The sequence below is a fragment of the Mesoplodon mirus genome (assembly GCF_964341445.2).
Source record: "Mesoplodon mirus genome assembly, chromosome: 8".
Taxonomy (NCBI): domain Eukaryota; kingdom Metazoa; phylum Chordata; class Mammalia; order Artiodactyla; family Ziphiidae; genus Mesoplodon; species Mesoplodon mirus.
The window spans coordinates 33,739,565-33,761,926 of NC_138984.1; the positions used below are offsets into that span (position 1 = coordinate 33,739,565).

At 41.3% G+C, this 22,362-nt stretch overlaps 1 protein-coding gene across 2 annotated transcripts in view; it reads right to left on the reverse strand.

The window, feature by feature from the left end:
* FAM117B (family with sequence similarity 117 member B) overlaps positions 1–18,342 on the reverse strand; it is an 81,950-nt gene extending 63,608 nt beyond the window's left edge. For both annotated transcript variants that reach the window (XR_014294857.1, XM_082630487.1), the window contains exon 1: positions 17,594–18,342. Coding sequence is in view for 1 of the 2 variants with exons in the window: in XM_082630487.1 (XP_082486613.1) it covers positions 17,594–18,191 (598 nt within the window). In the remaining variant the exon portion in view is untranslated. The remainder of the gene's footprint in view (positions 1–17,593) is intronic.
* Positions 18,343–22,362: the final 4,020 nt, after the last annotated feature.

Sequence of the window (22,362 nt, forward strand, 5' to 3'; positions counted from 1 at the left end):
ACGCCCAGGCTCAGTGGCCATGGCTCACAGGCTCAGCCACTCCGCGGCATGTGGGATCTTCCCAGATGGGGCACGAACCCGTGTCCCCTGCATCAGCGGGCGGACTCTCAACCACTGCACCACCAGGGAAGCCCAAGAAATCAAACTTCTAAATGCAAACACCAAGGAACAGCTACTATCTTTGCCTTTCTTTATACATCCTTTCCCTTCTTTCGGTAAAAGACTGGTTCCTGAATACTGTGTGTAAATGACCCAGGCTTAGTTCATAACAATATCTCATCCTTCTGGGTATAGTAACTGATTCTAGAATGGGCACACAACCTAACACAGTCCTTCCCTGGAATTTTTCTAGCTGCTGTTGGTGGGGGAAAAAGCCCTCTTGCCTCATGGATCTTGCAGATGAAAATAAAGTCTGTTATGGTCTCCGGCCTTGTTCCCTGCTATGTAGAACAAGTCCCTGACTAGAAAGAATGCTCCTTGAGGACACAGACTTAAGTTTGTCTTATTTCATCACTTGTTTCTCCGGCAACTAAAATCATGTCTAGCACGTAATAGGTATTCAATAAAGGTCTACTGATTTGAGACATAAGGACAGAATGAAGCTAACAGACAGACACAAATGAAAAATTAAAGGATTCTGAGAATCTCTCCTGAAAGCAGTTCACCCTTGGACAGACCTATCCAAGCTCCTGGTTATTCAGAATTTCACCAATTCAAATGTCATTCTACTTAGTTTAAGCTGGGTTGTCATTTACAACCCAAGAGTCTAGAAAAATCCTACCTCAAGCAAACAAAGGAAAAATCCAAAAACTGGATAAATAAAATTGGTGCTTTAATATTTCTTCATTTTTGACCCAATAAAACATTCAAAAATAAGGATTTCAAAGAAAAAAAGCAATACTCACCTGGTATTTTTTCTGAAGGATGATTTAAAGAAATATTTTTACAATGATATGTCTGAAAATTCCATTTGAAACAATGTGAGGAACATTTCTTTAGTTACGTTCCCTCTTGGCCAAAATATCTCCGAGGATAGTTTTTATAATTTAAGCTTGACTCAGTTAACAAAGTAGTTTTGAAAAAACAATCTGGAGGGGACTTCCCTGGTGGCGCAGTGGTTAAGAATCCACCTGCCAATGCAGGGGACACGGTTTTGAGCCCTGGTACGGGAAGATCCCACATGCTGTGGAGCAACTAAGCCTATGCGCCACAACTATTGAGCCTGAGCTCTAGAGCCTGCGAGCCACAACTATCGAGCCCACGTGCCCTAGAGCTCGTGCACCACAACTACTGAGCCCACACGCCACAAGTACTGAAGCCTGCACGCCTAAAGCCTGTGCTCTGCAACAAGAGAAGCCACTGCAATGAGAAGTCCACACTCAGCAACAAAGAGTAGCAACAAGAGAAGGCACTTAATCAAAGAGTAGCCCCTGCTCACCACAACTAGAGAAAGTCCGTGTGCAGCAATGAAGACCCAATGCAGCCAAAATTAAATTAAAAAAAAAAAGATGTTCCTCTTGGGGTGATGAAAATGTCCTGCAATTATATAATGGTTATGGCTGCATAACTCTGAATATGCTAAAAAAAAAAAAACAATTTGGAGAATTTCAGGGGGAAATGTCTTCTAGTTTACTGCCCAAAAAATAAGCAAACTTTGGGCTTCCCTGGTGGCGCAGTGGTTAAGAATCCTCCTGCCAGGGCTTCTCTGGTGGCGCAGTGGTTGGAAGTCCGCCTGCCGATGCAGGGGACACGGGTTTGTGCCCCAGTCCAGAAAGATCCCACATGCCGCGGAGCGGCTGGGCCCATGAGCCATGGCCACTGAGCCTGGGCATCCGGGGCCTGTGCTCCGCAACAGGAGAGGCCACGACAGTGAGAGGTCCGCGTACCACAAAAAAAAAAAAGCAGCAAACTTTATCCTCTCTTGATAAGTTATTTTACAAAGCTCATATTTTTTTTTATTGTACTTCTGGCAATAAAATCAGGTTTCCATAAATAAAAAAAACTCAGATTCCACACTATGTGGGATTGGCAAGCCTACTGGCAAGTAAGCAGACCCATGCACACTGATATTACATGATTGATTTAGAAAAGTATGTGTTTTTTAGGAATTAAAATTTTTTTCTCCTAGAATCACCACTGCTCTATTTTTTAAACTATGTTCGTTTTGAAATTTCTAACATCACAGCATAATATTTGTGTTTACCAAATCAAGATGTGAGTTTAAAAGGCTGAAAAATATTTCTACTTAAAATGCCCTTTTTTCCAACCTGTTCTAACCAATTTTCCCAGGTCACTCCATCCAGTGCATTTATTCTCTATCCTTCCCTTAAGACTAAAGGCAATCCTATACTAGGCAGTCTTAAAGGCTCTACTAGATACTCTTCCAACTAGAAGCAAGAAGGGAGGAACATCTAGTATATATTGTGCTTTATTTTTGTGTTCTTTCAACCCATCCAGCTTTGTATGATACCTATTCATAATAGGTACTCAGTATTGGCCAAATATGTAAGTAATATTACATAATACAGTGACAAGATTTAAAAAACAGAGGCCTCAAAACTAAATATCCATTAGTCAAAATCCCACACTTAGTAACTCTTTAAAACACTACATTACTTAACTTCCTGGGCCTGAGTATCCTCATTTATGAAATGGGAACAGATACAGCCTAATTTTGAGGCATTCATCCAATGCATGGTGCATGAATTCAAGTATTACTTCCTTTCCTTTCTCTTTGCTGATACAGAAAAATAATGAAAATCAGATCCAAAATTCACTGCTCTATACTACACATTATAACATTCTTTTAAATAAATCCTTATGTCAGAAGAGAATTTCTATTACTAATCTCTCTTTAGAAAGATAAAACAGAATTTTTTTTTAAATTGTGCTTCTTAAATGTTTACATTCTAGATAAACCAAAGTTTATGCGTGTAGGGTAGTTCTGCCCACTGATGTGACAGGTGCTTCTCAAGAAAAGTTTTAGAACCTAGTAGTTTTGACCAGGCATATGTATGCTGCTTTGATAGTGGTTTTACTTCTAACATTACTACTATCTTCCTTACTATTATTCTATAACCTTATCCACTATCCTGTGGTTGAGCCATGCCAGATGTCCACTTCACTACATATCCGTATCTCCTCACCAGCCACTATTCCAAACACTAATCAAAGTGGACTTCAGAACAAAGAAAATTACCTAAGCCAAAAGAAAATGCATAATGATGAAAGGGTCAATTCCAAAAAGACGTAATTCTTAAATGGTCCTGCACATTAAAAACAAAAACAGGGACTTCCCTGGTGGCGCAGTGGTGGAGAGCCCGCCTGCCGATGCAGGGGACACAGGTCCGTGCCCCGGTCCGGGAAGATCCCACATGCCACGGAGCGGCTGGGCCCGTGAGCCATGGCCGCTGAGCCTGTGCGTCCGGAGCCTGTGCTCCGCAATGGGAGAGGCCACAACAGTGAGAGGTCCGCGTACCACAAAAAAAAAAAAAGCATGAGAAAACTTTATGGGTGATAGAAATATTCTATACCTTGATGGTGGTTGTGATTATACAACTGTGTTCTTTGTCCAAATTCAAACAACAGTATATCATAAGAATGTCTATATATGTATAACTGAGTCACTTTGCTGTACAGCAGAGATTGGCACAGCACTGTAAGTCAACTATACTTCAATTAAAAATAAAATAAAAAAATTTTTTAAAAAGTAAATTGAAAAGGATAAATTTTAGTGTATGTAAATTATACCTCATAAACCTGACACCCCACACACCCGCCCAAAAAAGGCAAACCTTTCAAAAACAGTAAGAGCTAAAAAAGTTAATTACATCCTCAGTGAGTAAAATGGTGAGTCAACAGATACAAACAGAATTAACATATGTCACATAAACAGTGAACAAGCATTTAAAAAGAATATTCAGGAATAACCTGGCAGTCCAGTGGTTAAGACTAGGTGCTTGGGGCTTCCCTGGTGGCGCAGTGGTTGAGAATCTGCCTGCTAATGCAGGGGACATGGGTTCGAGCCCTGGTCTGGGAAGATCCCACATGCCGCGGAGCAACTGAGCCCGTGAGCCACAACTACTGAGCCTGCGCGTCTGGAGCCTGTGCTCCACAACAAGAGAGGCCACGACAGTGAGAGGCCCGCGCACTGCAACGAAGAGTGGCCCCCACTTGCCACAACTAGAGAAAGCCCTTGCACAGAAACGAAGACCCAACGCATCCATAAATTAATTAATTAATTAATTAATTAAAGTGACCTTTAAAAAAAAAAAAAAAAAGACTAGGTGCCTTCACTGCCGTGGCCCAGGTTCAACCCTGGTCAGGGAACTAAGATCCCACAAGCCACATAGCATGGCCAAAAAAAAATAAATAAAATAAATAAAAAGAATATTCAACTCTGTTATTAATAACAGCTATTATTTCTTATTAAATTGTATTACATGGCTACTATATGAGGTAATTAAATATATTATTTAAATACTCTCCATGACCCCAGGAAATATGTAAGGAAATACAAATGAAAACAATGATGTATTCTGTCATACACACTGAATTGATAAAACTAAAGAAAAGGTATGAAGTCTAATTGTGACAAGGCTTCACAGCCATCCATTCATTCATTTGAACAATGTTTTTATTGGGTCTCATTTAAATCTTGCATTTTACCCCAACTGAGGGGAGACAGTGACAGATTTAATTACAAGGGAGGTACTGGGTAGGCCATACATATGGGGGGGGGAGTTTAATTGGTAGGGAGATTGTCCAAAGGTGTGGGTCCTAATTCTTCCTTATACAATGGAGACATCTCTGAAGTCGGATAAAAGCATTCCTGTGACACTAAATCTATTTCCAGGAGTAGACTTTCCAGGAATTCCTAGGGATAGCATTAATGGCAACTGCTTTCTAGAAAAGTGAAGAATGTCTATCCTACAAGTCACCTAGCAATTCCTGACTGCACACAAAGCACTCAGAGTCATGACAGAGTCCCACAGGGCCATATCAGGCTTTTGCACTTAAGTACTACTCTTCTCAGTAATACTATATATTTTCTTATTTTTATTATTAACCCTTGACTATTACAAAAATCCATATTGTCTCTCTAATTCTGAAGTCCATAAGGTCAGGACGTCTTCTCAATGCCTTTTGAGTTGCTCTGCACAGAGTGAGCATGGGTTCTAAAATAACGTAAACAGACAACACTTGTCCTTACCTTTAAAAATATCAGTATACACGCAAAATGGAAAAACATAATTAATGCGAAATGGTTTTCCAGAAAATACTAGATAGATCTCAGTAAATCCCAGTAGAACAGCAAGTAAAATAACAATTACAAAAATTTTTTTAATGATTTTTTTGATGTGGACCATTTTTAAAGTTTTTATTGAATTTGTTACAATATTGCTTCTGTTTTGTTTTGGTTTTCTGGCCTCAAGGCATGTGGGATCTTAGCTCCCTGACCAGGGATCCAACCCACACCCCCTGCATTGGAAGGAGAAGTCTTAACCACTGGACTGCCAGGGAAGTCCCCAACAATCACAAAATCTTAAGTATAGTAAATTGGAAGGGTATATACAGGGAGAAAAAAAAAAAAGACTTTTTTTTATCTTCCAAGTTTTCCATATTATTATTATTTGTTACTTTTGAAGTGTTAAAAATTTTAGTGCATTATACCCCAAGAGTCCATGGCCTACTATGTATGCATATGGAATATAACAGCATTTATGAAACCAGTTAATAACAACATTATTAACTCAACCCCCAGGTAGTTTCGAAATCTCAGCCGTAATTATGCTCTCTCATCTTCCTCACCCCTCAAATCTAATCAGTTAACAAGTCCTATCAATTCTTTGCTTCTCAAATAATCCTTTCTTCATTCACACTACAACCACCCTATTTCACACAAAGAAATTAAGTGTGGTGAAAATGAGAATAAAGCTAAAAGATGTTTTTCTTATTCTTAATTGCTTTAAAAGATAATTAACCATCTAAAGTAAAAAGAGTAACAATGCACTGTGGAATTTATAACAGAAAAGCAAAATAGTGGACAACAGCACAAAAGATGGGAGGTGGGAAATGGAAGTATATTAATATAAGGTTCTAACATGAACTATTAGATAACACAGATACAGGACATTTCCATCACTGCAGGAAGTTCTTTTGGAAAGCGCTGCTGTAGCACAACCACCAAGAGTATAATGAAAAAAGGTGTAACTGACAACTAATAGTAGAGATAAAATGAAATATAAAAAGTAATCCAAAAGAAGACAGGAAAAAAGAAACAGGATCTTGGAATTAAAGTCTGAACTGATATCAACTCCTGAAATATATTTTACAATAGAAAGAAAAATGTACATCTTTGACCAAGAAATTCATTTCTAAGAATTTATCCTACAGATAAGCTCATTTATAATTGCACAAAGAAGTATAAATAAGAATGTTCAACACAGGACCATTTAACAGCAAAAGACTGGAAATGATCTAAATAACAAAACAGAAGCCTGATGAAATAACATATGGTCCATAATATACCTATATGTAAAGTCACATATGCATACATTTGTATGCACATAGAATAAATGTGAAATAATGCAAAAGAAACAGGTAACTGGATTTCTCTGAGAAGAACGAATTTAAGGCAAGTAGGGGGAGAGTGCATATTGTATTTTCTTTTACCACTTATAATTTTTATCATGTGCATATATTACCTGCATGGAAAGAAAAGAAAGAAAAAGAAAGAAAGAAAGGAAGGAAGGAAGGAAGGAAGGAAAGAAAGAAAGAAAGAAAGAAAGAAAGAGAAAGAAAGGAGGAAGGGCGGAAGAAAGAAAAGAAAGAAGGAAAGGAGGAAGGGAAGAAAGAAAGAAAAGAAAAGGAAGGAAGGAAGGAAAAGGAAGAAAGAAAGAGGGAGAGAGGGAGGGAGGGCAGGAAGAAAGGGAGGCAGGGGAAGGGGAGGAAAAGAGGGGAAGGAAAGAAAGAGGAATACATGCTGGTAAGTAAACTGTAAAGCATACAATTCCAGAATCAGCCCCTTGGAGGCAAGAACTCCCCCCAAAATTTAAATTTACTTGCAAAAGAATTTTACACTAGCTCATAAAGAAGCATAGGTCAATTAAAAATGCTATATAGATTTTTGTTTTGGAATAAACTATAGATAATTTCACCTTGACTGCATGCTAGCTTTATAAGAAACAGTAGCAAAGACTTCCTATTAAAATAATACTGGGGCTTCCCTGGTGGCACAGTGGTTAAGAATCCGCCTGCCAATGCAGGGGACACGGGTTCAAGCCCTGGTCCGGGAAGATCCCACATGCTGTGGAGCAACTAAGCCCGTGTGCCACAGCTCTGAGCCTGTGCTCTAGAGCCCGCGAGCCACAACTACTGAGCCCGCATGCCACAGCTACTGAAGCCCGCGCGCCTAGAGCCTGTGCTCCGCAACAAGAGAAGCCACCGCAACGAGAAGCCTGCGCACCGCAATGAAGAGTAGCCCTCACTCACCGCAACTAGACAAAGCCCGCGCACAGCAACGAAGACCCAACACAGCCAAAAATAAATAAATTTAAAATAATACTGAAGGAATAAAAACGTGTAACTCACAAGGACAACAGACAGGAAAGGAGGCAACAGCAGAAAAGAGGTTTCAACAAAGTTTTGAAAGCAGATGTCTAAGTGGTACCAGTCTAAATGTAGTCCAATTATAAACTCAAATTAAGATTTCCTGATCTGCCCTGATACAAGTCCCAGATTTCTGTGGAAAGAAAAGTATCCTGTCATTCACAGGAAAGCAATGAATAACTTGCTGCATTTTCAACTTCTTATATGAATAAACAAACTTTTTGTTTAACAAACATCAAGAGCTAGGAAAGAAAGGTTTCATTTCATTTGAAAACGAAATGTGGGTGTGCTCATTTCAAGTTCAACTCAGAACTGACTATAGGTACAGAAAACACACACACACAACCCAAGAACACGTTTTACCTTAAAGAGATAAATTTCTTATATATCAATTTTTATGTACAGAGTACCAATGAGGTCAAGAAATCAACACATGTGCACAATAATTCTGCTAAACCTATATTTGAGACATGGCAAGTTACTCAAGGAAATTTTTCAAACTCTTAAACAATGGCTTATCTCTTTAGTAGCTTTACTGTACAACCTTGCCAATAAATTTTCACACTGTAAAAAAATAACTTTACTAACTTTATTTAAATTAAATCTACTGAGCCTACCTTTAGAAAAGTTAAATCCCATTTGGCTTAAGCCAATTATTTAATCACAACATACTGTGGTTGCCTTATGAGTTATAGAAGAAAATCTACGAAAAGGAATTAATTTCAAGAAAGGTAAGCTAAGCTTAACTATGTTTTTGTCCAAGAAGGGTAGAGGTGAAAACTATACAAAATGAATAAGCGTATATAAATTGGCCAAATAAAACGATCCACAAAAAAATCAGTCTGTACTCAGAACAGCACTATTACTTTATCATATCTCAACTTACTGATCACTAACGCAGGGGTTCCCTGAGAAACGGAAATCATTCCAAGGGTTTCTCCAGAGCAAAAAGATTGGGAGAAACTTCGTGAGAGAGACTAACTAGACAGGCTTTGTATTTCAGGACACAAGACATATCCTCAGGCCTGATATTGTAGGACTCTACCCAGGGGAACCTGGCCCAAGAGAAGGGAAAACAACTACATTTGAGAGACCCAGCATCATCGTTCTACTTTAAGATCCTCCAGTCTACCAGCCTGACCCAGACAGACTGAAAACCTAATCAGCAATTTTGTGTCTTATTTAATTATTAACAGAAAACTAAGGAAAGGTTCCAACATGAAAGACAAAGCTCAAGACAAAAAGGGCTCTGAGGATAATGCAGAAGGCAAGAGAAAACTTTGAGGGTATTTATACCTTTTATAAATATTTTGAGAAGACACTGACAAGACAAGGAATAATTTAGAAGATACTGAGAAGAAAAAGTAACATTAAGTTCTCTTGAAAAATGAAAATACTACAGCTAAAATTTAAAAATCAATTAAAATGATAGAAAATAAATCTGCTAGAAAGAAAAACAAAAAGATACAGAGATGGAAACTAGGACAGAAATAAGAAAACTGTAGGTCAATCCAAGAGGTCCTACATAGCAGTGGTTCCAAAAATATAAAACAAAGATAACAGAAAGGAGAAATGATAGAAGAAAATTTCCCAGAAACAGTCTCGAGATTGAAAAATTCCACAGAGGAACTAGCACTCTGAATGGGGAAAAAATAAAAACAGAAAAAAAAAGCACCCTACACCAAGGCAATCATTTCAGAATGGTGGTAATGCTTCCATAAAACAAACAACATCCACACACAAACACACACACACACATTACATACAAAGGACTAAGAATCAGAATGGCATCAGACTTCTCAAAGCAATTCTAGAACCGAAAAGATGAAGTCCTTTCAACCTTCAGTAGAAAAATTATTTTCAACCTAGAATTCTATACCCAGTTAAACCATCAAGTGCAAAGACAGATATATATAGACGTTCAAAGTCTTAAAAAATTTTGGAGGTTATACTCCAGTAAAACAAGTTCCAGAGATCAGGATGTCCAAAACAGGAGAGGTGAAGGAGTTCCCAGAGAAGCTCCAAGGCAATAGCTATGCTACAGACCTAGAAATCAATGTGAGCCAGTTTGGAATAGCAGGATAGAAGATTCCAGAAAGGCTATCTTCAAGCAAAAAAGTAAAACTGACAAAATACCTGATGTGTTTCAAATACTTAAAAGAAAGTTTGTTATCGAAAGTTTGGGGATGAATTAGTCTTAGGTACATAGAAAATGAAGCAAACAAAAAGCTTTTTCAATTTCAAGGAGCTTAAGTTATAAAGAAAGGAATATAATTGTAGCATACCACAATTAACAAAAACTTAACCAAGAGTGCTGTAACTACAATGCAAGGATTGGACAGGATGGCAATAAGGGATCTAAGTCTACATTTTTCCAAAGTAGGAAGTCATTATATAATACATAAAACTGAAAAAAGAAATCCTGAAGCAGGGGCTTCCCTGATGGTGCAGTGGTTAAGAATCCACCTGCCAATGCAGGGGACACAGGTTCAAGCCCTGGTCTGGGAAGATCCCACATGCCGTGGAGCAACTCAGCCTGTGTGCTACAACTACTGAGCCTGCGCTCTAGAGCCCGCGAGCCATAACTACTGAAGCCCACACGCCTAGAGCCCGTGCTCCACAACAAGAGAAGCCCCTGCTCGCTGCAACTAGAGAAAGCCTGCGCACAGCAACGAAGACCCAACACAGCCAAAAATTAATTAATTAATTAATTTTTAAAAAGGAAATTCTAAATCAGTATCAGTATGTTATTTAGAAATATGTAGGTCAACACCAGAGGAAACCACTAAGAGGTGAAAGTGGCTATCTCTAGGAGGCAAGAAGTGGGAGTGGAGAGAGATGTGGCAGGGAAACACTTTATTTGATTATAAGTTTAGTGCCATATGACATTTTAAATTATATACATGTTCTTTGATAAAAATAGAATTTAAAATTTAAAATACAGTATTTGACAAACATGCTATTTCTTCAAGTAGTTTGGAGATGGAAGTAGCTTACTTTCTCAATTCCCCTCTTGTCTATTGCTGAGTTATCTTAACCCACGCTTACCTCCTCTCCATCCTCAGAGAAAGAAGTGACCTTAGTCGTTTCTGAGATTCCCTGACTACACCATGTGCTGGATTCCACTGCCTCTCACATTTTTCATGACCTTGCTCCATCTATTATTTCCTTCTCTTGAACCTGCAATCGTTCATTCTCCTGTGAATCTTTTCCCCAAACCTATAAAACATGCTGAAGTTCTCCCCATCCTATAAACAAATGAACTTAGCTCAATTCTTCATCCTGTTTTGTCATATTCCTTCCTTACAGTGACATATGGGTAATTTATACTCCATAAGAGTAATTTAGGGACCTCTCTGGCGGTCCAGTGGTTAAGACTTCGCCTTCCAGTGCAGGGGGTGTGGGTTCAATCCCTGGTCGGGGAGCTAAGATCCCACATGCCTCGTGCCAAAAAAATCGAAACATAAAACAGAAGCAGTATTGTAACAAATTCAATAAAGACTTTAAAAATGATCCACATCAAAAAAAAATCTTAAAAAAAGAGTAATTTATAATCATTACCTCTACTTCCTCACCCACCAATTTAATCTGATTTGTGCCCCCAACATGCTACTCAAAGGTCAGCAACAGAACCGAAATGCCAAATTCCAAAGTCTATTCTCCAGGCTCAGCATACTTGTTATCTTCAGAGAATCTGAAAATCTTTATCATCTCCTCCTTGAAATCCAAATCTTTCTTTTGGCTTTCTCAACACTATTCTACCACCACATTCTCAGGCTTATTCACTGACTTTTCTTTCTACTCTTAAAATGCTTGTTTTCTCCCAGAGTTGTATCCTCAGCATTCTCCTATCATCTTATCCATCCTAGTGATTAGTCATTTCAAGTATCGCCCACGTGCAAATGCTTAGCATAAAGTATGGATTAAACGAATGTTTACTGAGCCGAAATAAATGAGCGCCAATTTTCTGCCTCCAATCTGTATCCCCAAGTTCTAAAACTATCTTGCCACAATTTAGAAAATTATCTGGATGTCCTGAGAGCACAAACTAAGTATGTCCAGAACTGGACTCACTGTTCTCTTCCCAAACCAGTATTCCTCACTGTGTCGCCTATCTCAATTAAGATAATCGGGGCTTCCCTGGTGATGCAGTGGTTGAGAGTCTGCCTGCCGATGCAGGGGACACGGGTTCGTGCCCTGGTCCGGGAAGATCCCACATGCCGCGGAGCGGCTGGGCCCGTGAGCCATGGCCGCTGAGCCTGCGCGTCTGGAGCCTGTGCTCCGCAATGGGAGAGGCCACAACAGTGAGAGGCCCGCGTACCGCGAAAAAAAAAAAAGATAATCAACTACTACCCTCAACTCCTCCTTTCTCAGTCCCTACATCCAACAGGTTACTGTACTGAATCCAAGTCTCCTCAATCTCTTTTATCCTTGCCATTCCCACTGCCATAGCACTTAAATTCATGTGCTCGATGCCGTTGTGAGTTACTATCCTACAGTCTTCTCCATGTCAAATTCATAGCCTATTCATTCTAAATATTTACCAACACTATGCATTCCAAGAATGTAAATACCACTAATATAACAAGTTAACTTTTAATGTCTCAACCCTTGGATGAAGAGGATGATAAAAATGATGTGAAAATAGCTAATATCAAGAGATTCCTTCCTACACCCACAAAGAGATTACAAAGATTTTATCCTTCTAACAATCCTCTATTGTAAAATATTAATAGTTGACCCTTGAACAACGAGGGTTTAAGGCCACCGACTCTCTGCATAGTAGAAAATCCGCATATAACTTTAGATTCAGCCGTCTGGTCCCACAGTTCCTCATGTGCAGATTCAACCAACTTTGGATCATATATATTGTAGTACTATTTATTTTTTAAAAATCCACATATAAGTGGACCAGGGCAATTCAAACCTGCTTTGTTCAAGGGTCAGCTGTACTATTAGTCAGCATCCCCATTTTACAGGTGAAGTGAATTTGCCTAAAGTTAAACAGCTACTACTAAGTAAGCAGTAATGCCAAGATTTGAACTCTGACAATCTGGCTCCAGAGGTATTAATCATGGGATACATTCATATATTCTATTCAAGGCCATTCTGAAAACTTACCTTTCTACTCTCTTTCTCGACTGCTTGCTCTCTTTTATCCCCAACATCCTATACTCTACATTTTAAGACACAGGACCTAATATGATATGTATATTTTCATACCTCTATGATCCAGCTGTAAAGTTCTGTTCCTCTCTTTCCAACCCAAAGCAAAAGCCATCTCCTCTGACAGAACTTCTATACCCACTCCCCACAGAATTACTCACTTCTCTATGAGCCCAAAGTACTCATATTATATACTTATGAACCTATCTTACATGGCTGGTTTGTGAGTCTCTGGAGTTCTCTCTTTTACATTCTTCAATCAAAGCTTACAGAATTGAACTTAATTCAATACAAACTCTACTAGCCAAGACGCAAAATTAATAGTAAGTTTCTACTTGCCTCAACTTCAGTGTTTGTAAAATATAAATATTATAAACCAAAAGGATTCCCCTGAATGTGTGAAGTTACCAGCAATCCTTCAAATGTTAGAGAAACACCTAATTCTTAAAGTTGTGTACTTCACAAAGTACTAGAAAGCAGAAGTCTAAGATGCTGCAAATTTGAAGTTCTGTTATTCTACTTCCTGATTATTAGTCCAGAGAAATCCATCTCTTGTTGTTGCTCTTGCCACACCCCCACCTCAATAAACAACCAAATTCATACACAACATAATACATCCAGAGTAAGGGGAAAATTAGCAAAAACACAACTTGCTATCTACCTATCGGCCAGCCACACTGTAAAAATAACTTTTATACATACTGTACTAATGCCCTTTTCTTTAATGAGGAGTTTTCAAACTATTTCCCTTCAGTGCTTCTAGTGACTGTTTTTCAAATTTAGAGTTCAGCAAAATCAAAGGGGTCGGGGCGGGGGGTACTTTCAAGGTCTGGAGTAGGGTCTGGGAACTTGCATTTTTAACAAAGACCCTGAGTGAATCTGGTACAGATAAGGCACAGACACACTCTGAGAAACAGTTCTGGATGTTCTTTGCAACTCAAAATGTCATACAGCCATGAAAACTAAGCCTACACTGGCAATTTATGTTACATCCACTAAAACTAAAAGCAAAACTAGTATGATACACAATAGCTAACTTTTATACTGAAGTACTCTGCTGAGTATTTTTCAATTTTCTTTCATTTAATCCTTAGCACCATATGAAGTAAATATCATCATCACCTTACAAATGAGAAAGTTAAGGGTTAGAAAGTTAATCGCTTCTCCACATCACATGGCTTCTAAGTGGTGGAACACGGTATTAAAACCCAGAATGTCTACCCAAAGCCTATGCTCCTATCCTCTTTATGCCACCTATTTGTAATATATCTATCTGACACTGTATAGAGTAAGACAAAGTCAGGTAAAAGGAGGGAAGGCATAAAAACTTTGTCTTCTTTGTCTTCTTCACCATTTTATCTGCAGTTAACACCGTTGCCTAGTTACCTTTTCTAAGCATATCTCAGTTCTTAACAACAAACCACTTTGCCGTGGAGATGGCAGGCACTGAAGGTGGGAAGTTTAAAATACCTGTCACGAATGGGTGCTTGGATTACCTTATATTGAATACTCTGGGGTTTGTTTTTTTTTTAACATCTTTATTGGAGTATAATTGCTTTACAATGGTGTGTTAGTTCCTGCTTTATAACAAAGTGAATCAGTTATACATATACCTATGTTCCCATACCTCTTCCCTCTTGCGTCTCCCTCCCTCTGCCCTTTACCACCTATGTAATCTTAGGCAGGCTCCCTGTGCTCCTTTACGAAATGGGATGATAATCCTATTTTAATATATAACATACGTAAAGCACCCAGCACACAGAAGATAAAATGTATTGCCCTCCTCCACCTTTTATTCTATTTACTAACATTTCTAAACGCCACTTATATTCACTGGGCTTGAAACTACTTCCAAAAAGTAATAAATCAAGTGAAGGAAGTTCTCTATTAGCTAATGATTAGCTTTAACCCTGGGGAAATAAAGCAACTGGGTAGGGAGCTGACTGTATAGGGACACCCCCCTAAAGATCCTGAGAGCTTCAAATAGGGGACTGGATTCCTAACAAAGATTAGGGCATCCAATTCATCCTATAAACACCTAGAAGCTGACAACCTGATCCAGATGGACCCTGGAATCTGAGCCACATGAGGTTTACTTCATAAGGTAGGCCCTTGCTCTCTACCAATAAGCATGTCTACATTTCATTGAGGCTGCAAACTGGCAGTAATCTCCTTCAATCAAAAAGGGAGTCTCGGAGCTTCCCTGGTGGCGCAGTGATTAAGAATCCGCCTGCCAATACAGGGGACACAGGTTCGAGGCCTGGTCCAGGAAAATCCCACATGCCGCGGAGCAACTCAGTCCATGCACCACAACTACTGAGCCTGTGCTCTAGAGACCACGAGCCACAACTACTGAGCCCGCGAGCCACAACTACGGAAGCCCGCATGCCTAGAGCCCATGCTCCGCAACGAGAAGCCACCGCAATGAGAAGCCCATGCACGGCAACAAAGAGTAGCCCCCGCTCACCGCAACTAGAGAAAGCCTGCGTGCAGCAATGAAGACCCAACGCAGCCAAAAATAAATACTTAAAATAAATATTTTTTAAAATGTTTTAAATTTAAAAAGGGGTCTCTGCTGTACACCTGAAACTTTGTAAATCAACTGTACTTCAATTAAAAAATAAGAAAAAAATGTTTTTAAATTTTTAAAAGGGAGTCTCATAATTTAAAAGATTCTCCTTTTCTTCCAGATTGAGTCTGAGAAAAACAGCAAATGGTCTAGTTTGTGCTATGAAGACAAAATCAGAAAATATTTGTCCCACTCTGCATGGAAGTTCACTAGAGTGAAACAAAAACACATTCCTGGGAAGGAGGCTATCAGACATTCACTTCAGTATAACTTAGTAACAGGCAGTATCCCTTTTCACACCTAGGTGAGAGTGCTGCACTGGAGAAAAAAGAGTTTTTATTTTGGGGGTTTTTTTGGTGGGGGGAGTGAGAGGGCTAATGAGAAGGGTCAATTTTACAGCATGATACTGTATGGAATGACAGATCTGAGGGAAAGAAGCTTTGGAAAACATGAAGAGTGGGCACAGGAGGAGCCTGAGATCCCGGCAAATAAAGCCCTTCTAGCAATGAGAAGAAAAGAGCACCTTCCTCCACACACTGCTAATACTTAACCCGGCTTTCATTAGGTTGCTGCTTCTTTAAAGGTCAAATAGTTGAGAGGGTAGCCAGATTCTGTTATCAGACTGGGGTCACCACCTCCTTCCTCCATCTTAACTGCCCACTTCAGCAGCTCTCCTTCCCTTCCACCTGCCACACAATGTCAGCTGCAGAAGGTTGAAGGCAAACTGAAGCAATTATGTCCACCAGATACCACTAAGAGTTGCTTCAAAACCTAAACACATATGTCACTTTGGTATGTTATGTATTTCCCAGGTTCTATCCTACACATCAAGCTACCTCCTTGATATAATGTAAAAGACATGGTTTTGGAGTACCTAATATCCACTCCACCACCTGTTACTTCACCTCTCACAACCTCCTGTGAGAGTTAAAATGAGATCCTGTAGGTAAATCATCCACCATAAGGAGGAGCTCAGTAAGCAATAGCTATTATTTGAGGAAGAGGGGGTTCTTTAAACAAAGTTTAAAAAAAGCATTTTGCATTTTCAGAAGGTTTAAAACAGTACTCTTGTTCTAGTCAGAAAACACTATAGATCATTCTTCAGGGCAATTCTCTCCCCAGAAAACATCCATTGTCTAAAATCTTTGATAAACAGTAGAAAAGACTCATCCCACTCCCTGCATTTTTTAATGAACCCTTGAAACCACTTCATCTGTTCTATTTGGTTAGGAAGTACTGTGCTAAGCTTCCTGAAATATCCAGCCATTCTGCCTAAAGATTCTAACAGAAATTCCCAAGACAGGGAAAGACAAAGGTATACGTTGGCAGTATTAATACGTAAGCTAAAAACCACCCATTTCTCTTTTCAGTGGATTCTAACAGGAAGGCAATCAGACGATAAATTTTTTCTTTCCATTTCCACAATATGAAGTTCTCTTTTGAGTTCCTCTTTATGAATGACTCCCAAGGAACCCAAGAGCCCCATTCAGGACTTTCCCCCCAAAAAGCTCCCAAGTCTAGAGAAAACAATTTTTAGGTCCCTAAAATAATAACAAGGAGACAAATATTGGATCTTGTTTTTTTTAAAAAAAAAAAAAAGGTTTTCATCCTAAACACAAAATCAGTGTAACAGACATACACCAGAGCCTCACACAAAGCCCATAAACCCCCGAAAGGAATCTTGCTTAACTTACTTCTCACTTCTTGCTACCCACTTAGCAAATCTTAGTAAATGCTAACATGCTCCGAGCCTCATGTCTCTTCAGGGACCCAACCAAACCTGCTATGCTAGTGCACTCAAATCCCCCAAATCTGAAACTGTTCTGTGAAAGAGAAATACTTAGCAGCAGATATGTGCTATACTAACATTAACCATGTCACTGAAGTGACAAACCACTCTTAGCCTCACCCCCAAGGGAGGGTAAGCAGTAACCAGCGGGCGGCCAGAAACCCAGGTTTATCATTAACACATCAGGCCAAGCACAAGGTTAGCGGCTGCACCTCCAGGGACGGGCACCAACGCAGGGCCGACTGAGGCATGAATGAGACAGCCGGGGAGGGAGCGGCGCAGGGGGCGCGGGGATGGCCCGGACAAGGCTGGGCCGCACCTCCCGGGCCCCGCCCCGGCCCCGCCCCCCGGCCACCCCAGCTCCGCGGCAGCGCCGCAGTCCCTGCGCGGTAGCGGCGCGCGCCCGGGACCCCTTCCCGCCGTCGCCTTCCCCTCTTCGCGCGGCCCCCAGCACGTACCTGCTTTGCAAAGAGGGGCGCTCGGGCTCCTCCTCTCCGGGGAGCTTCGGCTCTGCTCCGGGGACCTCCTCCGGTGCCGGACGCGGGCTGCGGGTGGGGCCGCGCTCACCTCGCCTGTCCACAGGTGGGTGGGCGACGAGGAAGGCGACGACACGGTGCCCAGCAGCGGCGGCGGGGGCTGCGGCCGTGGGGGGCTCCCGCGGGCCCCGGGCGCGGCGCCGCGCGTGGGGCTGGTGCCTCGCGTGGACGTCGAGGACGCGCCCGTCTGCGTGGCCACCGTGGGGCTGGTGCGCGCGGCCGCACTCCCGCCGCCCCGCGTGGGGCTTGTGCTGCGCGAGGCGGTGCGCGGGGCCCCACTGCTGCCGCCGCCGCCCGAGGGGCCTGAGGCGCCACCACAGCAGCCGCCGTTGTTGCCGCCGCCGCCGCCGTTGCTCCGCGTGGGGCTGCCATGTTGCTGCTGCTGCTGCTTCAGCTGGAACGGAACCGTCGCCCTCATGGGCTGCAGGCGGCTCCCGGATCCCCCGGCCGTGGCGACCGTACCGCCCCCGAGGGAGCCGGCCGGCGTGGGGGACCCATTGCGCCTCACCCGCTGGGACATGGTCCCCCCCCTCCCCGGTGACTGGGCGAGACGTGGGGTTTTGTTGTTGTTGGGTTGCAGGGGGAGGATTCTCGAGACCGGATGGAAGGCCCCCGCGACCGGGTGACGAAGCCGGAGTCCGGGGTGCGGGGGGCGCCCGGGCAGCGACCGGCAGCAACGAGGTGGTGCAGCCGCCGCCGCCGCTGCCGCTCCTCCTCATCAACAATAGTGTCTCCTCCACTGCCCCCGCCCCCCGCGAGCGCCCATTGGTGCAGCGTCAGCCGCGCTCGAGCCGCTCCACCGCGCCCATTGGCTGCGAGCAGCTCGGGTCCCGGGCCCCCGGGGCCTTAGAGAGCCTGGGTTTGCGAGGAGACCTTCTGCTCTTTAAAGAGAAAGAGACCCGCCCCCCGGGGGGAGGAGGAGCGGAGGAAACAGGCTGAGTGTATGTGTAGGGTGCGCGCGCGCGTGTGAGTGTACACGTGAGTGTACACGCGTACGCGCGCGCCTGGCCACGCGCATCTTCCCCTTCCCACTGGGGGGAGCCCTGGGGACTCAGATTCTGGAATATTGCCAAAGGGAATGTCCCGAAGCAAATCGGTCCCCAGGGAAGTCTGAGGTCTTTCCCCCAAAACTCACTTCCTTACCTCAATATTGACTGGCACAGTCCGTGTACGTGCGTCTCTTTCTAGCTTTTTTTGCTTGATCTTTGTGTTCTGTCCTAATTCCGTCAACGTTTGGACAGGGCTCAAAGGAAAAGAAATTTAATTAATCTTACTGGCATTTTACGCCTTGTCTCTCTCTTTTTTTTTTTTTTAAGCTCTACAAAGAGCCAAATCTCAGAAGGATTAAAATTGCTGGTTTGAATGCGGTTTTAGATCGTATCTATGAAGTCCAGTTACCAAATGCTACTGCTACATCTCCTGTATCTCAAGTAATCAAGAATTTATTTTAATCAGCTACTTCACAGTTCCCTGATACCTTGGAAAGATGCTGCTGCCTTAGAAGTTTAAGTGCCATAGTTTTCAAAGGGCCTTATTTTATCCTCACGATCATTATTTGAGACAAAACTGGACCAGCCATTCGTATTTTTGTCTAGTGGAGAAACAGGTCCTTGTAGTATGGGCAAGAACTCAGTAACACTAGTTCTAAAATAACCTTAGAGGCTCCTTATCAAGACAAAAAAAAATTTTTAAAGGTGGACCCGTAGCCCACATACTCACTTCTCAGGCTATAAACTGCCTGTCCATGACCTGTTTTCCCTTTACTACTTTATTAGATATACATTTTAGACAGATTTTGTCTTGTAAAAACATGGGAGTGGCAGGCCCAGTATGATTTGCTCTGGACCTGAAATTCTACTGGGCCCCATGCACTGTGGTGGAGAGCCTTTGAGGACGCAGAAAACAGATTCATATCTCAGATCCACCACATACTCTGTGGCCTTGGATAAGTCACTAGGCAGTTTCCTTATCTGTAAAATGCAGTTAAACAATACCATCTCCTTCATACAACCGTTTATCAACCAAGGGTTAAATGAGAACGTGGTGCGTAGAAAGTACTCAATACTTTGAGTCTCCATGTGATTCAGAGGCCCGCATCTCTGCTTATCACGAATTCCTCCTCTCTCCTCCACCACAAAGAGAGTCCCCAAGCCCTTATCCCAGGACCTTCCTTAAGCTGGCTGGTGCTCTAGATAGACCTGACATCACTACCCATCCACACAACCTGGAGTGAAGACAAAAGCAGCTTCTCCCTAGACAGGAAGAAGGAAACTGCCAACAAGATCCATGCAGAGAGTTAAAGCTAGTCTTAAAACAAGGGGTAAGAGAGAAGATAAGCCTTTAAATAAGGATGTCCTAGAAGCTGTGTCTAACGCTTTGTCCTGCACAAAGTAGGAACTCAACACATATTTATTGAGTTAAACTGAGGGAGTTCAGCAGCCCTAGAGTCTTAGGCTTCCTGATCAATTACTTTTTCAAAAAAATTTTGTTGAAGTATAGTTGATTTACAATGTTGTGTTAATTTCTGCTGTACAGCAAAGTGACTTATTTTTGTTCATATTCTCTTCCATTATGGTTTATCATAGGATATTGAATATAGTTCCCTGTGCCATACAGTAGGACCTTGTTGTTTATTCATACTATGTATAATAGTTTGCATCTGCTAATCCCAAACTCCCAATACTTCCCACCCACACCCCCTTGGCAACCACAAGTCTGTTCTCTACGTGTGTGACTCTGTTTCTGTTTCGTAGATATGTTGATTTGTGTTGTATTTTAGATTCCACATATAAGTGATATCATATGGTATTTGTCTTCCTCCTTCTGACCTACTTCACTTAGTATGATAATCTCTAGATCCATCCATGTTGCTGCAAATGGCATTATTTCATTCTTTTTAATGGCTGAGTAATATTCCATTATATGTGTGTGTATCTATATCTATATCTATATATATAGATATAGATATAGATATATACATTACATCTTCTTTATCCATTCATCTGTCGATGGACATTTAAGTTGTTTCCATGTCTTGGTTATTGTAAATAGTGCTGCTGATCAATTACTTTTGATGTCACCAAACTAGAGACCTGTTTGTTGGTGACAGAAGATTTTTAGCTTTTCTGAGCTAAAGTACTGATTTCAGCACAGAAGTTCATTAGATCAAAGAAATAAAATGTCCTTGGCTCAATCACAAGTTCACCTTTTGCTTCTGTCATATTTCCTACAGAAACTCAAATGCCACAACTCCAGAAAATCTCTCTTTTTCATCTTGTTTGATAGCTTAATCATTAGTTTAGGGCTAATCTTTAAACAAACAAATGAGACCACGTCAACTGAATCAGGTCTTAACCATTTCTGCCCCCTTTGTACTATAGGATATTTATGATGACATAAATGAAACTCTGAAGGTATGAAGTCATCATAGAATACTAAAAAAAAAAAAAAAAAAAACCTCACTTGGATAACTTAGAACTCTTCAGTCCGTTTTTAAGACTTAATGGCAATACATAAAAGCATCATTTATTCTTGCCCTTGATTTCATTATCTGTTGGTGAAGATTCAGAACTGTGCATCAAGGTGATATATTGATCTTCAGTTTGCTAGTTTAAGAAGAAAGTCCATGTATTTCAAAGATCAACGAAATAAATATGCCTCCCTGTGGTTTAACCCTGTTCTTCTTAGGATATAATCAAATTTTCCGTTTTCTCTCCAGAGTTGAAATGTGACCGTATGAAGTTGAAGAAGCAACATATCGGCATTGGTTTATATGTATTTAAACTCCAGAAGACAAAATTATTGATAGGCTCATTTGCTTCTGTGCTTCTTTAACTATTTTAAATGATCTTGTTAATGGTAAAGGAGGATGGGTTGTGAGAAAAAGTTTATCTTCCTGTAGTTTTTTTTCTTCTTCCTATAGTTTTAGTAGAATCAGCCATATCTTTTTACAGGTCTCTAAAATGTCATTGAATGGAACATTAAACAGCCACTAAAATGATAATTATGAAGTCATTAAGTTCCTTTCACTTTAAAATGGAAAAAATAAAAATTATGCATCCATTGTAGCTACAACAATGCAAAAATGTTTATGCATTATAAATACATACTGGAAGATAAAATACTGATACGAAAATAAAATAGTCATTTTAAGGTGCGAGTTGGGGAGGTGTTTTTTCCCTAAGATATGTTGATATACAATTTCCTAATAAAGGGGGAGAATGATCAGAACTTAAATTGCTGAATGATGTTCTCTGCTTAAAATCTGACTGCTAATTCACTGAGACATTTGTCTTAGACCATTTCCTCAAGGCCTTCCATAGCACCACACATTCCAGTGTTACTTTTACCCCTCTGACTAGTCCTTGGTCACTTCTGCTGGCTCCTTGTCAACCTGACCTTTAAATGGTGAGACGACCTCAGGATTCCATCCTAAGCCTTTCACTCCCACTCACTCCCTAGACAGATAGCTTCATTTGTACATAGAATCCCACTGACCATCATACTGCCATCTATTTAACTGTCTGCTTGGGCTTGCTCCTTGTATATCTCACACGTGCCTCAATTTTTTTTTTTTTTTTGCGGTACGCGGGCCTCTCAACGCTGTGGCCTCTCCCACCGCAGAGCACAGGCCCCGGACGCGCAGGCCAAGCGGCTACGGCCCAGGGGCCCAGCCGCTCCACGGCACGCGG